Here is an 18,785-nt window from a genome sequence, read left to right as displayed (position 1 = left end):
CCAGCGCCGCGTCCCGCGCCGCCGCCGCCCGCAGGCCCGGCCCTCCCGACCCCGCCCGCCCGCCCGCCCGCGCCGCCGCCCGCCCCGCCCTCCGCCGGAGCTCCCGTGCCCCCGCCCGCACGCCGGGCCGGCTCGCCGCAGGCCGCCGGGGCGCGAGGCTCCCAGCGGGCCCCGGGGAGCCCGGAAGCCGGGCCGCCCGAGCGGGTGCGTGTGCGAGTGCGCTTGCGTGAGCGCGCGGGCCTGCGCGCGCGTTTGGCGCTGTTGTGGCTTGGCGCTGCCGGCGTGTGCGCACGCGCGCCCCGTGCGTGGCGGGGCGGGGGAGGTCCTCTCTCACCCCGCGGCTGCCGCGGGGGATGCCGGGAGCGAGGTCTTAACAGCGTTCACGTGGTCGGAGTCGGGAGATTCCAGAGCCTGTCCGGGAGGGGAAACTGAGGCCCAGACACACGGGTGTGGCGGAGCTGTTGTCCTGGCACCGACCGCACTTCGACGACTTGCAGACCCCCGGGGGTGGGAGGGGATCTCTGATTTTTTTGAGCGCTTCACCAAATTGCATGTTGCGGAGTAGTGGCCTTTCTCCGTTTCCTTACTTTGGATTCAGTTTATTCAGTTAAAACTGGGAGGTTTTTCTTACAAGTCGAGGTATTGCAAAGATATTTCAAAGTGCAGTTACAGAATTTCAAAAATCATTCTTTGAACATTCTGATGTTTCAAGTTTTCCTATTGCTTCCATACGGATGAGATTCACTGTCTTCCCGTTTGCAACTTTGCAATAATCGTAATTCGCCAAAAAGCTCAAAGGCTGAAGTTTTTTTGGTGCTTCAGCTGCTGAATATTTGTATCTAAAAGCAGCTGTGTCACAAACGTTTTGTAGTTCAGTTACTCTAATTATGAAAAAATATTTGTAAATTTTCGACAACTATGATTTCTAATTCAATTGGTATAATTTTACAGCTTGTTTGGATAAAATTATTAACCACATCCAATTCCAAGTCCATCTCTGCTCCATGGGCTTCTTAATTTAGTGAGAATGTTAGTCCCTCTGTGCTGTACCCATCGAACTTTATATCGCATTATCGTCGCAAAAACATGCTTTCAGTGTTCCGCTTTTTAACTGAATTTAGCTGAGTAGCATTCACAATAATGTTAGTTTTTCACTCTGGACAGAATGAACTTCCAAAAGCTGAATGAACTTCCAAAAGCTTAATTTTAATTCCATGAATTGCATGAAAAAAAATGGAACTGTCCGATGAGTTTGACACAAATTGGCATCAACTGTGGAATAATTCCTCAGTCGGTGGAGCCAACGCATTAACAGTGATGGCTTTGCTTTTCAGATGAGCACAAGAAAACTTGGAATTAGAAAAATGAGTGAAATTAATGTAGAAAAAGTCATTTGATCTAAATGAAGTCATGATTTACAGAGCGATCTGTCAGCCCACTTCTGCAGTGCACATGTGAATTCATCTCTGGACACAGTTGCTTAAAATAATCACTAACTTCTGAAGTGGATGTGATGCTTCTGCATCAGAATTGTGTCCCTGGCTTGGTTTGTGGTTATCGATATCTCTTTGGCCCCCAGGGTGGAAGGTAAAAGTCGACATTTTGTGGAAGTTTCAGTTTCATAATCAGCTTTGAGAAATGGAAATTCAGAACTTAATTTTAAATTAAATGTGGACTTTTTTTTTTTTAAGTTTATTGCTCCTGAGAAGGTTTACTGCACAATAAGAAAAACTACTTCTAAACAAAATATAAATACAAAGCTGTGGTTTTATACTGTACAAGAGGGGACATAACCACTGCTGCAAGTGTCCAGGCTTCTCTATATGCTCTACAGCAGGACCACTCAGCCTCCATTTCCCACACGCGTCTCACACGCACCTACCCCGTAACTTCCTCCAGGCTCCATGCAATTTGTAGGCCACAGAACAGGTGCATCTCAGGTGGCAGGTAGGTGGGGCAGCAGCACCTCACTGTGAATATTCAGTACATAATGATATTAAGTTGTGATTAGGTAAGAATTATTATCTACTTCACAGACTTGATCACCACTAATAATAACATATTATTTATCATGCCTTATGGTCTTATGCCTATATAGATAGATATCATATGATAATAATTATTATGTTATGAGCCACCATATGTTGTACTAGCTGAATAGTGTCATCTTTGACACCTCCATCTCCCTCACCCTATGTATCAGTCTGGAGTTTGTCCACTCCAGGGGACAGTAAATCCAACCCAAACTGGTTTAAGGCTGTTATGGCTCACAGTGTTATGGACTGAATGTTTTTTGTGTGTCGTTCCCCGCCCCGCCCACCCCCACCCCCGCCATTCGTATGTTGAAACCCTAACCCCCAGTGTAACTGTATTTGGAGACAGGGCCTGTGAGGAGGTGATAAAAGTTAGATGAGGTCATAAGGGTGGGGTCCTAATCTGTTAGGGATGATGCCCTGACAAGAAGAGGAATAGATACCAGTGTACTCTCTTTCCAGGGAATTAGGACATAGTGAGAAGGTGGCTGTCTACAAGTCAGGAAGAGAACTCTCACCAGGAACTAAATGGGCTGGCACCTAGATTTTGGACATCCCAGCCTCCAGAAAGTAAATTTCCGTTGTTTAAGCTACCCAGTCTGAGGTATTTTGTTATGGCAACCAGAACTACCATGTAACAAATAACAAAGGAATTTGTGTGGGCTTCAAGTCCAGCTTGATCTAGGGGCACAAACAACATCACCAGGATTCAGTTTTTCTGTCTTATCTCTCAGCTCTGCTCTTCTGCGCGTTGACTTTGCTCTCCGATAGGCTATTCCCTTGTAGTAAATAGCTCCAACAGCTCCAGCCTACATGCTCCCAGGGATCCAGTCCCACTGGGGAAGGAAGCCTGAGTCTCAGTGGTCTCTCAGGCACTGGTCCGGTCATGTGAACATACATCCCTCTGACAGGGCAGGCCTGTTTAGCACTCTCCTCCCCAAATGCAGACCCAATCGTATCAGATTCCCTACTTAAAGTCTTTTGAGGTTACCCAGTGCCCAGGCATAAAAACCCAGTCTTCCTGTGACCTCCAAGGCCCCGTGTGGTCCAGCCTGCTGACCTCTCCAGCCTGCTTTCATCACACTCTTCCCCTCATTCTCTGAGTTGCGCCTCGCTGGCCTTCTTCAGCTCTTGGAGCGCATCCCATCACGTCTGTCTTGGGAGTCTTGCACAAGCTGTTCCTTCTGCCTGAGAGCCCTTGCCCTCCTCCCACCTTGTTAATTCCAGCTCATCCTTCAGGTGAAATGTTACCTCCTTAAGGAGCCACCTAATGTGCAACCTAATCAACATAAAATTATGTCTCTGCTCTCCTCACCCCAGGGAAAAGAAGAGAGAGAAAGAGAGAAGGGGAAAAAGAAGAATTAAAAAAGGACCTTCCATCCCCCAAATTGGAAATCGCAAGCCCAGGGTGACCTTTGGTTCCTGAAAGCCTCTCCTGTCAGGAGCTGTGCTGAGGGTGCTTGCAGAAAATGTGTTTTTCATACTCCACGGAGCCTAAACCCAAGACACCACCTTCACCTGTTCCTCAACCAGAGACAGCGAGCTGCTTCCACGCCGGGGGAGCACGCTGGCCGGTTGTACTGACTGAGAGATTGTAGGCTGGGCTCCAATATGGCGTCTTCCTAAGGAAATGTGTTAAAACCACGCTTCTCCCTTTGTTTTCCTTTAAAATATTTAATACATCCAAAATGATAGGTGAAAGCCGGTGTAAGTAACTGAGCAACAGCAGTGCGGTACTTTCCTCCATTTCATCTTCCAGCTCCTGTGCTCCCTTCTCAGCGCTGTCCTGGATTGGATGTTCATTATTTCCATGCTTTAAGAAAGGCTTTCAACACATATGAACATAGCAATAGATTGTTTCGTTTTGCTTGTTTTTGAGATTAAAGATATGGTGTGATGATGGTATGGGACTCTTTTCTTCACTCCACATGATGGTGTTTTTGCTTTGTTTTGTTTAGATCTGAACTGTTTTTACTCATATTTTTGATACCAAATGTGTGGTTTTTTTCCCAACACCAACCAATCCTCCAACTCTCTGTAATTCAATTCAGTCCTGACTCTATCTACCTGGAGGTAGTGCAGACCACACAGGTTAAGGGCTCAGTCCCCAAGATTGCCCTCATTGCACATGCCAGTCACATGTCCCAGGCTGTCACCTGTGCTTCTGACCAACCCTGCTATAAATTCAGGGGGTTCCCATGACCTCCTCCTTGGGTTTGAGATCTGCTAGAACAGCTCACAGAACTCAGGAAAGTGCTTTACTTACTATTGCTGGTTATTATAAAGGATGCAACTCAGGAACAGCCAGATGGAAGAGAGGCGTAGGGCAGGGTACAGGGGAAGGGGTGGAGCGCCCATGCCCTCTTTGGGTGCAACACCCTCCCAGCACCTCCATGTGTTCACCAACCCGGAAGCTCTCTGGACCTCCTTGTTTAGGGGTTTTTATGGAGATTTCATTACTTAGGCGCAATTGATTAAGTCACTGGCCATAGGGCAGGGGGTGGAGCTGAAAGTTCCAACCCTCTAAGCAAGCCTTGGTCTTTCTGGTGACCAGCCCCCATCCTGAAGCTCTCTAGGGCCGCCAGCCACCAGCCATTCAGTAGCATACAAAGACACATCACTCTGGAGACTCCGAGAGTTTCAGAAGCTGTGTGCCAGGAACTGGGACAAAAATACATATTTCTTATTGTAGCACAGAGAATAATTCATATATCATTACATTCACCCTTTTAAATTACACAATCCAGGGGTTTTTAATATAGTCACAAAGGTTGCATGGTGTGCAAACATCACCATGATCTAATTCCAGAACATTTCCATCACACCAAAAGGAAGCCCTGTACTGATTAGCAGTCACTCCCCATTTCCTCCCCTCAACCCCAGCCCTTGGCAACCACTAGTCTACTTCCTGTTCCTATGGATTTGCCTGTTCTGGATGTTCATAAAAATGGAACATGCAGTATATGGCTGTTGTGACTGGCTTCTTTCACTTAGCATGTTTTCAAGGGTCATTCAAGGGTCATTTATATTTAGCAAGTATCAGTACTTCATTCATTTATATGGCTGAATAATATTCCATTGTGTGGGTAGACCATATTTTATTTGTCCACTGTTCAGTTGACAGACATTTGGGCTGTTGCCACTTTTTGGCTTTCATGAATAAAGCCGCTATGAATATTCATGGACAGATTTTTGTGTGAACATATGTTTTCAATTTTCTTGGGTACATACCTAGGGTTGGAATTGCTGGGTCATACATATCTGTTGTGCCAGCAAAGCAATCTTGTGACTATTGTAAAAGGGACATTCCTGTCTAAGTGATGTATGCTTTTTGTTCCAAGACAGTATATAACCACTCTGTACACCCCACTTCTTTGGTGCCCTTCCTTCCTTGGGGAAAGAAGGCCCGGGACTATAGTCCTCAGACCTGGCTCATAATAAACTCACCCCAATTCTGATTTATAGATTGATTGTAAATTATTTGCATTGACACCTGGTACATATGTGTAAGAGCTTCTCCATTTATACCTAGTAGAATTGATCCATATCCTCTCCGACTCTTATTAGATCAGACAATTTTTGCCAACCTAATGCGACAGTTGTATCTCTTTGCTGTCTTCATTTTTATTTTTATTAATTTTTTTGGTGAAGAAGATTGGCCCTGGGCTAATGTCTGTTGCCAATCCTCCTCTTTTTCCAGAGCGGGATTGGCCCTGATCTAACGTCCGTGCCCATCCTCCTCTATTTTATATGTGGGATGCCTGCCACAGCATGGCTTGATAAGGGGTGTGTAGGTCCATGCCTGGGATTCGAACATGCAAACCCCAGGCCACCGAAGCAGAGCACATTAATTTAACCACTACACCACTGGGCTGACCCCTATTTTTATTTTTATTAATAGGGTTGAGCATCTTTTCAAATGTTAATTGGCCACCCTGTTTCTTCTTTTGTGAAATGCCTGTATATGTCTTTGGCTCTTTTTTTTTTTTTAATTGAGCTGTTTGCCTTTTTTCTTATTGTTTGTAGGAGTTCCTTATATATTCTGGATACCAATCCTTTGTCAGCTATACATGTTGCGAATGTCTTCTCCCAGTTTGGCCTCATCTTTTCTCTGTACACTATCTTTTCACGAATAGAACTTTTAAATTTTAATGTAGTAAAGTTTATTTATCTTTTCTTTCATTGTTGGTACTTTTTATGTCTGGTTTAAGAAATCTTTCCTACCTTAAAGTCAGAAATATGTTTTCCTAGATCATCTTCTACCAGTTTTTAAGTTTTCTTTTCATATTTAATTCTTAATGCATCAGAAATTGATTTTTTGTGTAAGGTATGGGATAGGAACCCAGTTTCATTTTTCTGACGTATGGATAAGCAATTTTCCCATCACTATTTATTGAAAAGTTAATTCTTCCCCACTGATGTGCAGTGCCACTTCTGTCATTCCAAATACTTGCAGATCTCTCTCCAGGCTCAGTTGTGTTTAGTTGCTCTGTTTGCTCATCTCGGCACAAATTCCATCCAGGATTTATTTCTCTAGATTTTAGTAGCACTAGATATCTGCTTGGGTTAGTTCTTTCAAATTATCCTTCTTCTGCAAAAGGGTCTTGGCCATTTTTAACCATTTGCTTTTCCATATACACTTACGGGAAAGTTTCAAATTACAGATTCAATCACTAGTCACAAGATTATTCTAATTTTCTATTTCTTCTGTGTCATTTGGCAAGTTAGGGTTTTTCAAGAACTTGTGCATGGCATCTAAAATTTCAATCTATTGGCAAAATATTATTCATACTCACCCTTCCAGAAGCTTGCTTGTTAAGAACTGCTTTAAAATGTGAATTTCATTTGTGCAAATATATATTTAATCTCTTTTTTTTTTTTTTTTTTGCTGTGGAAGATATGCTCTGAGCTAACATCTGTTTTCAATCTCTCTTTTTTTTGCTTGAGGAAGATTAGCCCTGAGCTACTATCTTGTGTCAATCTTCCTTTACTTTGCATGTGGGTCACTGCCACAGCATGGCAAACGAGTGGTGTATGTTGGCACCAGGATCCAAACCCGTGAACCCAGACCGCCGAAGTGGAGCACACCGAACTTCACCATCACACCACCAGGATGGCCCCTGTATTTAATCTGCTAATCCTAAAATGGAAACAAAAAGCAACAGATGGCATCCCCACTTTATAAGCTAAGATGCCTGAATTTGATTACTGAGCTCTCTCAGAGTTTAGAGAAAGTCCAGGAATACTGGACATGGAACAGATCAGTCTCAGATAGAACTGGAGGTGAAGTCTCCTCTTGAATCTCCCCCGTTCACAGAGTGAGGCCAGAACAAGCTAGAACGTGGGCCTTCTGCTCTCTGAGGAATTTGGAATTCATCTTGGACCTTGGAATCTGGCCAATAAGTAAGTCCACACTCGCCTCCACATTTCCCTCCCATTGTGAGCTGGGCTACACTGCTTCTCAGCTCATTTTCCAGTCCAAAGAGGCCGACTCTTGTGATCCTGTCTTTCTGGGAGCTTTGGGAGAAATTTGGTAGAAATATCCAGTGTATTGTGTGCTCAGAGGGTATCATTACCGTTTCCTTCTTAGACCTTTTAAAAATTGTGGTAAAATATGCATAACATCCTATTTACTATTTTAACCATTTAAAAAAAATACAGTTAAATGGCATTAAGTTACATTCACATTGTTGCACAACCATCATCACCATCCATCTCCAGAACTTTTTCATCTTCCCCAACTGAAACTCTGGGCCCACTAAACAACTCCCCATCCCTCCCCACCCCAGCCCCTGGCAACCACCATCCTACTTTGTCTCTATGAATTTGATTATTCCAGGTGCCTCGTATAAGTGGAATCATATAATATTGGTCCTTTTGTGACTGGCTTATTTCACTTCCCATCATGTCTGTAAGGTTCACTCATGCTGTGGCACATGTCAGAACTTCATTCCTTTTTAAGGCTGAATTATATTCCATTGCATGGATAGACTATGTTTTGTTTATCCAATCATTCGCTGATGGACACTTGGGTTGCTTCCACCTTTTGGCTATTAAGAATGCTGATGTTATGAGCATGGGTGTACAAATAACCCTTCAAGGCTCTGTTTCCAATTCTTTTGAGTGTATTCCCAGAGGTTTCCTTAGACTTTTGGAGTATTAATTAATATCATTTATAAAATTTTTTCTCCTGTTGAGAGCATGATGCCAGAGGGTCCTCCACATGATTGAGGAGAGTGGTGGTTATTAGCCTTTGTGGGGTCCTAGATTTCTCTAAGAATCTAATGAAAGCCATGGGCCACGTTCCCAGAGAAATATCTGCATGTGTGTGCACACACACACGCACACAGCACTGAGCGTGCATCTAGTTTCCAGGGGCCCCAGATCCCTGGGGCTCACGGACTGTGACTTCCCGATTGAAGTCCAGGTATAGAGGAACGTCTCCCGTTTCATAATGCCTGTCACAAGATGTGGGATTTGAAACACAGAAGTTTTACTTCTGGCAGCTCACTGAAGAACATGTCTGTTCCCTGCCTTCGGGTGCCCTCCACATGCAGATCTCACGGTCACCGCTCTGCTTTCCAGAAGCTACTGTAGCTCCTTTACTTTCAGCCCTCAGCACAGCCAAGGAATTTCTGAAAAAAAATTTTTTTTTTCTGATTCCAGGTACCTTTTTTCCCCTCGATCATGACCTCTGATGAATGAAAGAACAATATTTAAGTTCATTTCTTGTTTATTATTAAAGTGATTTTCACAAATGTTTAATTGCATGCATATGTATGAACATGATGGAGAAAACAAAACTTTGAATATTAGAGGCAACTAAAAGAAAAACGTGGTTAGTTGACATCTGTCACTCTTGCGGGCAGTGATTGCCAACGCGCCTGGACAGTATGGCGCCTGCCCAGACGCCCAGAGTGAAGGCAGCGGGCACGAGGGCTCAGCTCTCTGGCCCCGAACTCTTCGTCCCCCTGCCCCCCGCCCCACTGGTGTGCAGGTCCTGTTCCAAGAGCAGTATGGACTGGGTCTGCTCAGGCTGTTTAAGGTTATGACCTCAGTGGAATACGAAGTTTCCCTGCAGATCTAGGTGGCTTCTGCGCTGAAAACATACTTGGCATCCATCAGCTTGCTCTTTTTTCCCCTGCTTTCCACCACACTGAGCGCTGAGGGATACCCGCACCTCTGACGCGCGTGTGCTGGAGCCTGAAATAGCGGCAATAGGGGACGGGCCCCGCATCTGTCCAGGCTGCGCAGGGCCTCGGCAGAAAGCGGCGGGAACCACTCGGCAGGAGCGCCGAGCCGGCTTAGCCTGCCGTGCGGGCTCAGGTCTGAACGGAAGAGACCTGTCACCCCGGGAGAAGGCAGAAGCCTTTTCTCTGAATGAGTTTTCAGTGCTTGTCCCAGAGGGGAGGGAACATCACTGAGCCCCCTCCACCTCCAAAACCCTCCTCATCCTCTCCTCTCTCTACCCTTCATATCCATCCCCGCCCCTGGACGCCCCTCCGCCTCTGCTGATCTAGCTGAGTTTCCCAATCTGTACAATTCGGTTATTAACTTTCAGAGACATTTCCTACTTCCGGATTAGATGGGTTTGGGTTTGATTCTCAATTCCATTAATTACTATTTGCCTTGGGCGTGTCACTTGGCCTCCCAGAGCCGCAATCTCCACATCTGAAGAACAAATTTAGCCCCACCCTCCTCACAGGGCGGGGAAGATGGTTTGTGCATATGTTAAAAGTTGAGCCCAGAGCTCAGTAGTGGGGGTGGGGGACTACCCCACTGACGACGACTGATGGGCTCTGGCCTTTCATTGCTTCCCGTTGAGACTTGGAATTCCAGAGGGTCAATTTTAGAGGATCCATCCGGGGGCTGGGGAGGCCTTACGGAACAAAGGGTCCTTCCTGTTCTTTGGGCGCCATCTGTCAGGTGCTGGGAGGGAGCCTGTGGCCACGCCTGTGTTGTCTGGGCCCAGGATGACTCACCCCCTCCTGGAGCCCACTCCAAGAAGCAAGGCAGGCTGGATTCGGCAGACTCCAGCTCCGTGCCGGCCCTGTGTCTGCCACACAGTAGGTGCTCAGGGCTTACTCCTGGAGGGGCTGGCGATCTGCAGGTGCTGCAGGGGCAGAGGCAGCCGAGGAAGAATAGGAGCTCTTTGCTCCATCTCCACACGTCAGACGGGCAGTGTACCTCAACCATCAACTTCTTCCGCCTTTGGCCTTAATGATGTCGCCCTGGCTGGAAGGGCTGAGCTGCCACCATGGGTATCTTTGGTGAAGAAAAGGGGCCTTGATATAAGATGCAGTTTACCAGGCTGACTAAACTTCCAAGCGTGGCGTAGAGCAGGTAAAAACAGCTGGGGTCCCAGGGCGACAAGGAAGGTACCTCCCGTCTGGAGCACCAACTGTGCCAGGCGTGGGCAGTGGGTGATGCGTGGGGCGGAGACGGCCGTCCTGGGCGTGTAGAATCCGCAGTCTTGGCCTGTGTGCATTTCTCTCTGCTGGTGGAGAAGGGCAGCCACGTCACGACGCTGGGCTGCCTGCAGCTTCTCCTTCTGGACATCCCTGAAATGTAGACCAGCTCTGCTCTGCACCTGGGGTCCTGGGAGGCGCTGGAGGGAGGGCCGGCCTTCTCCTGAGGAGAGTGCTGGGCTCTGCTCACCCCGGGGTTAGCCTCAACCATCTTTCTTTCCGTGACCAGAGGGGCTTTCCAGGGGATCCCATCAGCCCCCTGGCTGTGGTTTCTCTGCCTTTCTAGGAGTCTAGCACACAGTAGGTGCTCAGCAGATGTTTGCTAAATGACCTAACTTAGTTCAGTATCTTACTTTTCCGCTGGCACTGGCGGTGGTGGAGGTGCTGGAATAATCATTCAGCCCCCGGGATGCCATGTAGGCACCCACTACAGCTCCGGCAGGCCAGGGGCCTCTTGTGGTAGAAAATGGGTGATCTTGGCCATGTCTCTGGGAGAACGAGGGTTCAAGCAGGAAAGGGGTTTGTGGGGGCGGGGGGGAGAGGCTCTTTCTTCAGGATTTCGAAGATGGCCTCTCGGGCCATTGCTGTCTGGGCACTTTTTGGCCCGGGTTTCAGTTCTACTTTATCTCTGTCTCCCAAACATGTCCCACACCAATGGATGGCAGGAGAGAAAGCTGCCTGAGGCTGCCACCTTGGGCCCCAAGGCCTCCTCGACTCTGTGACCACAGAGGTGGGGGGAGCTGGGAAAGACTGGCCCCTGGGGAGCCAGATCTGGGAAGAAGGAGGTCACCACCACTGGCAGATGCGAGCTCCTGGGGTAGGGTGCAGAGGCTGATGCTGCTGCTGGAGAGATGAGATGGAGAGCCTGGGGGACGAGAGAGGACAGTACAAGGCTACAGCTGCAAGGCTCTGGCTCAGACAAGGGAGGAAATGGGGGAAAACAAGCCTAATTCGGGGAAGCAAATGAGGCCACCTCAACACTCACTCACTGAAGGCTTGGTCGGCCACTAAACCTCGAGGCAGAGTCTTTCCCTTTCCTTGGCATGTTTCCACGGAAGCAGAGAGTGTCAGGAGATGCCAGGGATGCGGGGTAGAGGGGCTTCTTCCAGGCCTGCCACTCCTGGTACCCTGGGGATCAGTGCGGAGACACTGTGGTCCTCCATCGCCATCTTCAGAGCTTCTCCAGTTGCCCAGGCCATGGTCCACTAGGAGCAGAACCGAGCTCATCAGACCCTCCAGGCCTTCGCACCTGCTTTCAGTCCTGGCCAACGGGGCAGGTTTCTGCTTCCAGAAGCTTGTTCCTTAGCTCCTTTCCTTATCAACTGGCCAACTACTGAGGGTCCATGCAGGCCAAGGCCAAGGTGGGTCTGTGGCTGCTCACAGCCAACGTCCGGTCCAGGCGTGTGATGTGCTCCTCTGGCTCAGGCCCTCCCCGTCAGCACAGGACTCCCGCACCCCCGCCCTCGGCTTCCATCCTCTGCGGGACTCGCCTCGGGGATCCGCCCTATCTGGGCCCAGTCCTTGTTGGCCTTCCCTTTTCTCTCTGCCTCCACCTGGGACCAGGTGGAGAGGCCACCTCGTGTCAGCCAATCTACCATTGGCTTCCACAACATGGAAACGTGGAGAAACGTGCTTTGTTGCCAGCGAGATCTCCCGGGCCCACCAGGCCCCGAGGAACAGGAGCAGCTCTGGGATTAACAGGTGGGACCTCCAAGCTCCCCACTGTGGGGCTGAGGGCTGACATGGAAATTGGGGACAGACCGCACTCCTGGAGTCCCCCTGATGGTGCGGGAGGTGGTTTTACTGGGGAGCAAGGGCTGGATGGTGACTGGATGGGCAGCTGGTGAATTTGGGTTGCTGGCTACCTGGTACTCTTGAAGAGTGAGGGGCCCCACATCTGAGTCTGCCCCTGTCCTGCTCTGCGTGGGGGACACTGGGCAGGGTCTGACCACAGCGGTGGTGACAGCCATGGAAGGTGGGTTGACTCCCACCGAAAGGGCGGATTAATGTGCATGTGGGTGGCAACTGCCAGAAACCACCCAAAGGAGCAGCCGGAAGAGTTCAGGAGAGGTGAGAGCTCTTTCTGGTCCTCTGTGGGGTTTGTTGAGAAGATTAGAAAGCCCTCCCAGTACCCTCCCCTGGGTAGCTGTTGCTGGGGCTCATCCTGGAGGACGCTCATCTAATTCCTGGGGACGACCAATGGCTTGACAAGGGACGACAGGCCCCCTTCTGGAAACTAAGCTCGCCTTCAAGGACTGTGACCAGGGGAGGATAGTGTGGCCCCAACAGGGCTCATCAGCTGACACCGACCCACCCACCAAGTGCAGCCCCCTCCCAGTGAGTTGGCTTTCGGTGGAGAAGGTTGATAGCAGCATTAGCCAATATGGGGACCTCCTAGTGCTGACACGGGTAATGGCTGTGAATAATTCCTGAGTTCCAAGCCCTTTTTTGGATTGTAAAATTTGTTATGACCTGCCTTGTCACCAAGCCCTGCATCTCATCCGCCCTCAATCTTCACCATCCTCAATGTGCCACAGACGGTTCTCAAACTGTGCTCGTCTCTAACTGGTCAGCCTGGGCTTGGGGTGAGGAGAGGAAACCGCTTGGAGGCAGCCACCTGGAATGGGGGAATAGAGTGCATTTGAAGATTCTCCCATGTTCCTTGGAGTGTTGAATATTTGTTGACCCTAAAAACACAGACCACTTCCTCTGCATGTCCTGCAGCGGCGGCCAGCGGTCTGGCGGCAGGCAAGGCCTCTGCACGTTGGAGGTCTTCGCCAGCTCTAGCTCAGGTGTAGCTTTCTGGCTGAGTGGGACGCCACGCAACCTGGTCAAACTCCAGACTTTTCTTTTTTAAAGAGAGACTCTGAGAGGGAGGCAGCACTGCGCAGCAGGAGGAAGAGTGCACTGGGAGCCAGGCCTCCCGACAACCAGTCGCCTCTGCCTGGGGGCCCACCTGGGCCGTTTCCTCACTGGTAAATTAAATGAGTGGCTGATGCTCTCTGAGGCCCCTTGTGGTCACACGTCTGTGCTCACGTGGGACAGGCCTGGCGTCCCGGTAGCATGCGGGCACAGCATGGATTCCAAGGTCACGGCCTCAGGGTCAGACATAGGCACCTTCCGAGGTTTACCGCTGGGCCCCCACACCCCCAGGAAGGGGTCCAAGGGGAAACTGCCTTCCACCAAGTCCATCCGAGGGCAACACTCCAGCAAAGCATTGGAGCCCACTTCCCAGAGATTTTAGATTCCAAACTGAGTCCAGGGCCAGCCTGCCTTCTCCCCAGGCCTGCGGGCTGCCAGCCTCATGTAAACAGAGGTGGCAAGTGTCTGGGGAGCAGTTTAATCAGTCAGGGAGGCGGCAACAGCAGGGCTCGCACCAGCTCACGGGAGAAGAGGTGAGGTTGTGATGAATATTTACAGTTACTAAAGAGAATTTCCCTACAGTACCCACAAATAGAAGTATATATATATTTATCTTTATCTTTATATATATATATATAGTACTTAATTAGATGCTCTATCAAGGGAAAGCATGAATCTACAGGTTCCTCCCCTAGCAGCTCTCTTCTCTTCTGTCCCATCACAGAATCCTTAGAGCCCAACCACACAGTGCCCGCGTCCTGGGCCCAGGGCCAGAGGCATTGGTGGGTGTGGACACCCTGCAGCCATTGACACCGGCTTATCAAGCCCACCAGACAATCCTTCACACCCCTCGTTCCTCGGCCTGGCTTCCTGTCTCGGATTCTGCCTCCGAGAACCTCCCCGGAGACAGTGACGTGGCAGCCACACTCCTCTCTCTCTTGAAGCGTTGGGCAGAGGGTACATGCAGTCTCCCAATGCCGCTCTGCCAGGGACCCGCCCTCGAGTGACACAGAGCGTCCTGGCCCAGGCGGCATGGCGAGTGCTGGCCCAGGACAGGGCACCTGCTGTCCTGGAAATGAACAGGCACAGGGAGCGGGAGGGAGAAAGGCTGCCTTAAGCAGTGTTTTCCCAGGGGGCGGATATGGGAGGTGTGCGGCCCAGCTGGGGTCTCTGCCCCGGCGTGGTCTCTCCCTCCACGGGCGGTCAGGGGTTCCTGATGGGCAGACGCCGTGGTGATTTCCCAAGGCGACGTGGAGGCCCGTGGAGCCGCCTTTCAGCTTCTCCTGTGGAGGGAAGGCACTCGCCCCCTCGGGCCCCCGGCATCCCAGCAGGGCAGCGCCCCAGGGTTATTTGTAGGGCCGCAGGAATCGGGACACTTTGGAACGCAGCAGCTTGATGAAGGAGCGCGGGAACATCTCCTTGGACTCCTGGGCTGTGTACTTGAAGTAGTTCTGGGGGTGCGCCAACACGTCAAAGAGGGCCTTGATCAACTTCTTGTCCTGCAAGACACAGCGAGGCCCGGGTGAGACCAAGGGTGGGGCTGGGGGCGGGGCCAGCGGGGAGGAGGCCTGGGGCCAGGCTGGAGGGCCCTGGCTACTGGCCTCCTCAATGCCTGGGGGGCCCTGAAGGCACCTGTGGGGTCTCTGCAAGGATGGGAGGAGGGGGAAAAGGCTGCCTGGCTGGTGGGCTTCAGGACTCCACAGACTCTTTGCTGTGAACAGTTTTCTCGTTTTAATAGTCTAATTGCTTTTTTAATAATCTATTGGTTTTTAACTCTTGGGGTTCCAATATTTTATTTAAAAAGGGTTATATTGCAAAAACAAAACAAAAGGGAACAACTTGTCGAAAACCAGAGAACTCGGAGCAGGGAGCACAGGCTTCAGAGGCAGCAGCCCCAGCTTTGAAACAGTAGCTCCCCCACCTACTCCTTGACCTGGGAAAAGGGCTCCGCTGCTCTGAATTTCAGATTTTCACTTGTGTGATAGGGTAACGATCCCTCCTCTTAGGGCTGCGGGAATGAGTGTGGAGAGCCTGGCCCGCAGCGGGGCTCAGTCCACGTGTGCCGGGAGGGTCTAGGCAGCCCACCCGGTCCAGACGCTGTCCTCACTGAGAGGCCTCTGGAGGGGTGGGCGCCGTCCACACTCTGCCGCCGTCGGTTACCAGCTGGGCCTCCTCTCTGAGCCCAGGGTCGTCATCTGTAAAGAGGGCGATGCCCGGCTGGAGGAGAACCCGAGGAGCAGGTGTGAGACCTGGCTGAGGCCTCCCTGGGGGCTCTGGCAGAGCCGTGCTCATTGTGGCATACACTCACCATCTCACAGGGACTCTGGTCGCATTTTCTGTCACACGCTCAGACTCTCTCTCTCACACACACGCATCCACATCCTAGAGAAACACTCGTGGAGCTCCTCCTATGTGGTAGGCGCAGTGTAGACAGTGGGGGTGGAATGCTGAGTGGGGACCCCTGCAGCTCCTCCCCCACGAGGGGGCGGGGACCAAATAACCAGAGAAGAAACCTAAACTGCGGAGCTGACAGGTGCCAAGGGGGAGGGCCAGTGGGACTCTAAGGGTCTGTGACCCGGCCAGGGAGGTCCGGGCAGGCTGCCCAGAGGCTGGGACGCCTGAGAGCAGAGCAGAAGGATGGTGAGCATTCACTGAGCAAAGAGATGGGGGAAGCACGCTCCTGAGAGGCCTCGGCGAGTGAGTGCAGGGAGTGTGGAGGCCTGGGAGCCGTGGCAGAAGCAGGCGGTCGCCACGCCTGGCTGGGCCTTGCTGGCCAAGGTTTGCGTCCTAAGAGATGGGAACACCCTAGCTCTGAAGAGATGCTCCCAGCTGTAGGGTGGCACTGAGGGCAGGGGAGGGGCGAGGAGGAGCAAGTCGTGTACCAGCTACAGGACAGACTGACGGAGAGACCAGGATGACTCCCCGGTTCCTGCTAAATAGATGGGCACCTGAAGAGGGAGGTGAGAAGCTTCTCGCCCTGAGACCTCCAGGTCATCCTGAGTGCAGCAGGAGTGCACGAGGCCTGGGGCAGGGAGAACCCAACTCCGCTAGCCATCTCCACTTCTCAGACATTGCGGCGGGGCTCAGAGGGCTGGCCTGGGGCCATGGGGCTGCAGCAGGAGTCAGCCAGGCGGACTGGCCCGGCCCTGCTCTTGCCCTCTACACCATCTCCTGGCTCCCAGGATGGGGTGCTGTCTGCCTAGAGCCTGAGCTGGGGCCAGACCCCTGGGCCCTAGCAGATCTCCAGGTCTGGCCTCTCGTGGTGAGAACCCAGGGCCCTAACCTGGCCAGTGTCCCCTGTGTGACAGCCCCAGGCCCCCTTGATGACAAGATGGCTCTGCTTCTCAGGGCCAGCAGCAGGATGCGGAGGGAGTCAGTCCCAAAGGCAGCGGTGGAGCCCGCTGATTGTATGATACCACCCTGTCAAACTACCCCCATTTCACAGACGAGGAGAGAGGCGAGAGCTGGTAAGGAACCTGCCCAAGGACACGACCCAGGTCTGGGCTAGACCCCACCGGAGGGCATGTCTCAGACCTCCTGGTCTGGGAGGACAGGTGCGCCGGATTCAGTCCCCACCCCCAGGGCACCCCTGACCCCCTGTCACCTTCTCCTTTCCTGTCACCACCCTCCTCCCCTCACGTCTTTAGGGGTCTGGGGGTCGGGGTTGGGGTGAGGATGGCCCTGGATCATCACAGGCTCCATGGATCCCTTCCCACGAAGCAGCTCACTCACTTTCAAAATTTCCTGGTGATTCTCCGAGGCGTAGAGCCGTCCGTCGCGCACGATATCTTCTATTAATTGCTGGTAGTCCTCTGTGAATCCCCCAGCAGGGGCGGGAGGAAGGTGAAGGGCTCGGCTCTAGACCCGCCTGCTTCCCTCTCACCTTCAGCCTCCTTCCTCTCCTGCTCCAGCCGCCGCGCCTTTGTACCCTCCACCCAAATTGTTCTCCTTGAGGTTTGGCTAGCTAGAAAACCCCTACTTAACCCTCAAAACCCTGCTTGGGCAGCACCTCCTGCTGAAGCCCGCAGACACCACTAACTGATCCCTCATCTGCACCACCCGTGCTCCTGTCTGCATCTGCGCCACCCCTCACAGGGCTGGAGCTGCCTGAGGCCGGGATGTGTGATTCATCTGTGTCCCCAGGGCCTGGGCTGGGTGCACAGTGTGGCCACACTCACCGTCATAGGTGACATAGGGCACTTGGAAGCCTTTGCCGCTGTTGCCTTCGTTGGATTTGAACTGGATCCAGAGCTTCCGCGAGCGGGAGGTGAAGGCGATGGGCCTCTCGTAGGTCTGGCAGGTCTCATAGGTGGTGATAGAGGTGGGCGAGGCTGGGGGTGGGCCCGGGCAGCCATTGCTGAGCAGCCCGCAGAGCCGCAGCTCCTCATCTGGCCCCTGCCTCAGGCGGCTCCCTCCCCACCCCGTCAGCCACCCAGCACCCACAACGCCCCGTCCCCTAAACACTCCAGCTCTCCAGTCTCTGTACTTGTTTCCTCTGCCTCAAATGCCCTTCCCCACCTCAACCCTGATTCCTACTCATCTTTCTGAGACCAGTTTCCATGCGCCCTTCTCCAGGAAGCCTCCCTGACTGCTCCGTCCCCACCCTACTATGTTCCTGCTGTACTCTGGTGAACCCTTTATTACAGCCCCTCTCTATAGGGTTGTCACTGTGTCCCTCCAGCCGACTGCTCCTCAAGGACAGGGCTCATGCCTGCGTTCAACACAGAGCCAGGGCTGGGGCGGAGGATTAGATTTGGGAAGTCCCCTCTCCTTGTGAGCAGATAAACAAAGGTGAGCCTGCTGACCCCTGGGGCTTGCCAAAGGGTACTCCATCTTCTCACTGCCCTCCGGGGGGGGGGCCTTCCTGAGGTGCCCTCGAGGCGGGGGAGGCTGGACCCTTAGAGCTCAGCCCTGTGGGCAGACAGCGAAGGGGAGGATGCTGGGGACTAGGGAGGCTGGTGACGGAATGGTCCAGGGATGGTCCCTGGCTGGGCCCTGACTGGCTGTGGGACCCCGGGCAGGTGCCTTTCCCTTTCTGGCCTCAGTCCTCCCATTCGCACACAGGGGCTTTCTGGCTCTTCGGCGACGCTGAGTGGGCGATGCCCGCACATGGTAACGAAGCCCAAGCAGAACAAAGGGGCACAGGGTGGACAGAACGCCCCTCAACCTCCCGCTCCTCTGGCCGGTCTCTGTGTATCAGAGACCTTCTCGGCCCAGGCAGGCAGGCGCGTTCTTGTGTCTGCCTGTGTCCTCCTCCTTCTTCCCAAAACATCCTGACCTGGAGCTTGCTCCTTGTGCGCACCGTGGCCCTTCAACAGCAGTGAGGTGCCCTGGCCTAGGCACACACTGTAAGGGATTTAACCCGGTCTCAGGGAGGGACTCAGGGCTTTCCCTGCCTTTCTTGCTGCCGTGACCATCTGGG

At 52.0% G+C, this 18,785-nt stretch overlaps 1 protein-coding gene across 2 annotated transcripts in view; it reads right to left on the bottom strand.

The window, feature by feature from the left end:
• Window positions 1-12,031: 12,031 nt before the first annotated feature.
• SCUBE1 (signal peptide, CUB domain and EGF like domain containing 1) overlaps window positions 12,032-18,785 on the bottom strand; it is a 138,783-nt gene continuing 132,029 nt past the window's right edge. For both annotated transcript variants that reach the window (XM_087448781.1, XM_087448782.1), the window contains 3 exons: window positions 17,542-17,694; window positions 17,096-17,175; window positions 12,032-14,862 (listed from right to left, as the gene is read on the bottom strand). In XM_087448781.1, coding sequence (XP_087304907.1) covers window positions 14,710-14,862; window positions 17,096-17,175; window positions 17,542-17,694 — 386 coding nt within the window. In that variant the 3' untranslated portion in view covers window positions 12,032-14,709. The remainder of the gene's footprint in view (window positions 14,863-17,095; window positions 17,176-17,541; window positions 17,695-18,785) is intronic.

Source organism: Ceratotherium simum, chromosome 25 (assembly GCF_057802395.1).
Source record: "Ceratotherium simum simum isolate JZ-2026a chromosome 25, ASM5780239v1, whole genome shotgun sequence".
Classification (NCBI taxonomy): domain Eukaryota; kingdom Metazoa; phylum Chordata; class Mammalia; order Perissodactyla; family Rhinocerotidae; genus Ceratotherium; species Ceratotherium simum.
This window is presented reverse-complemented; position numbering and strand designations above follow the sequence as displayed.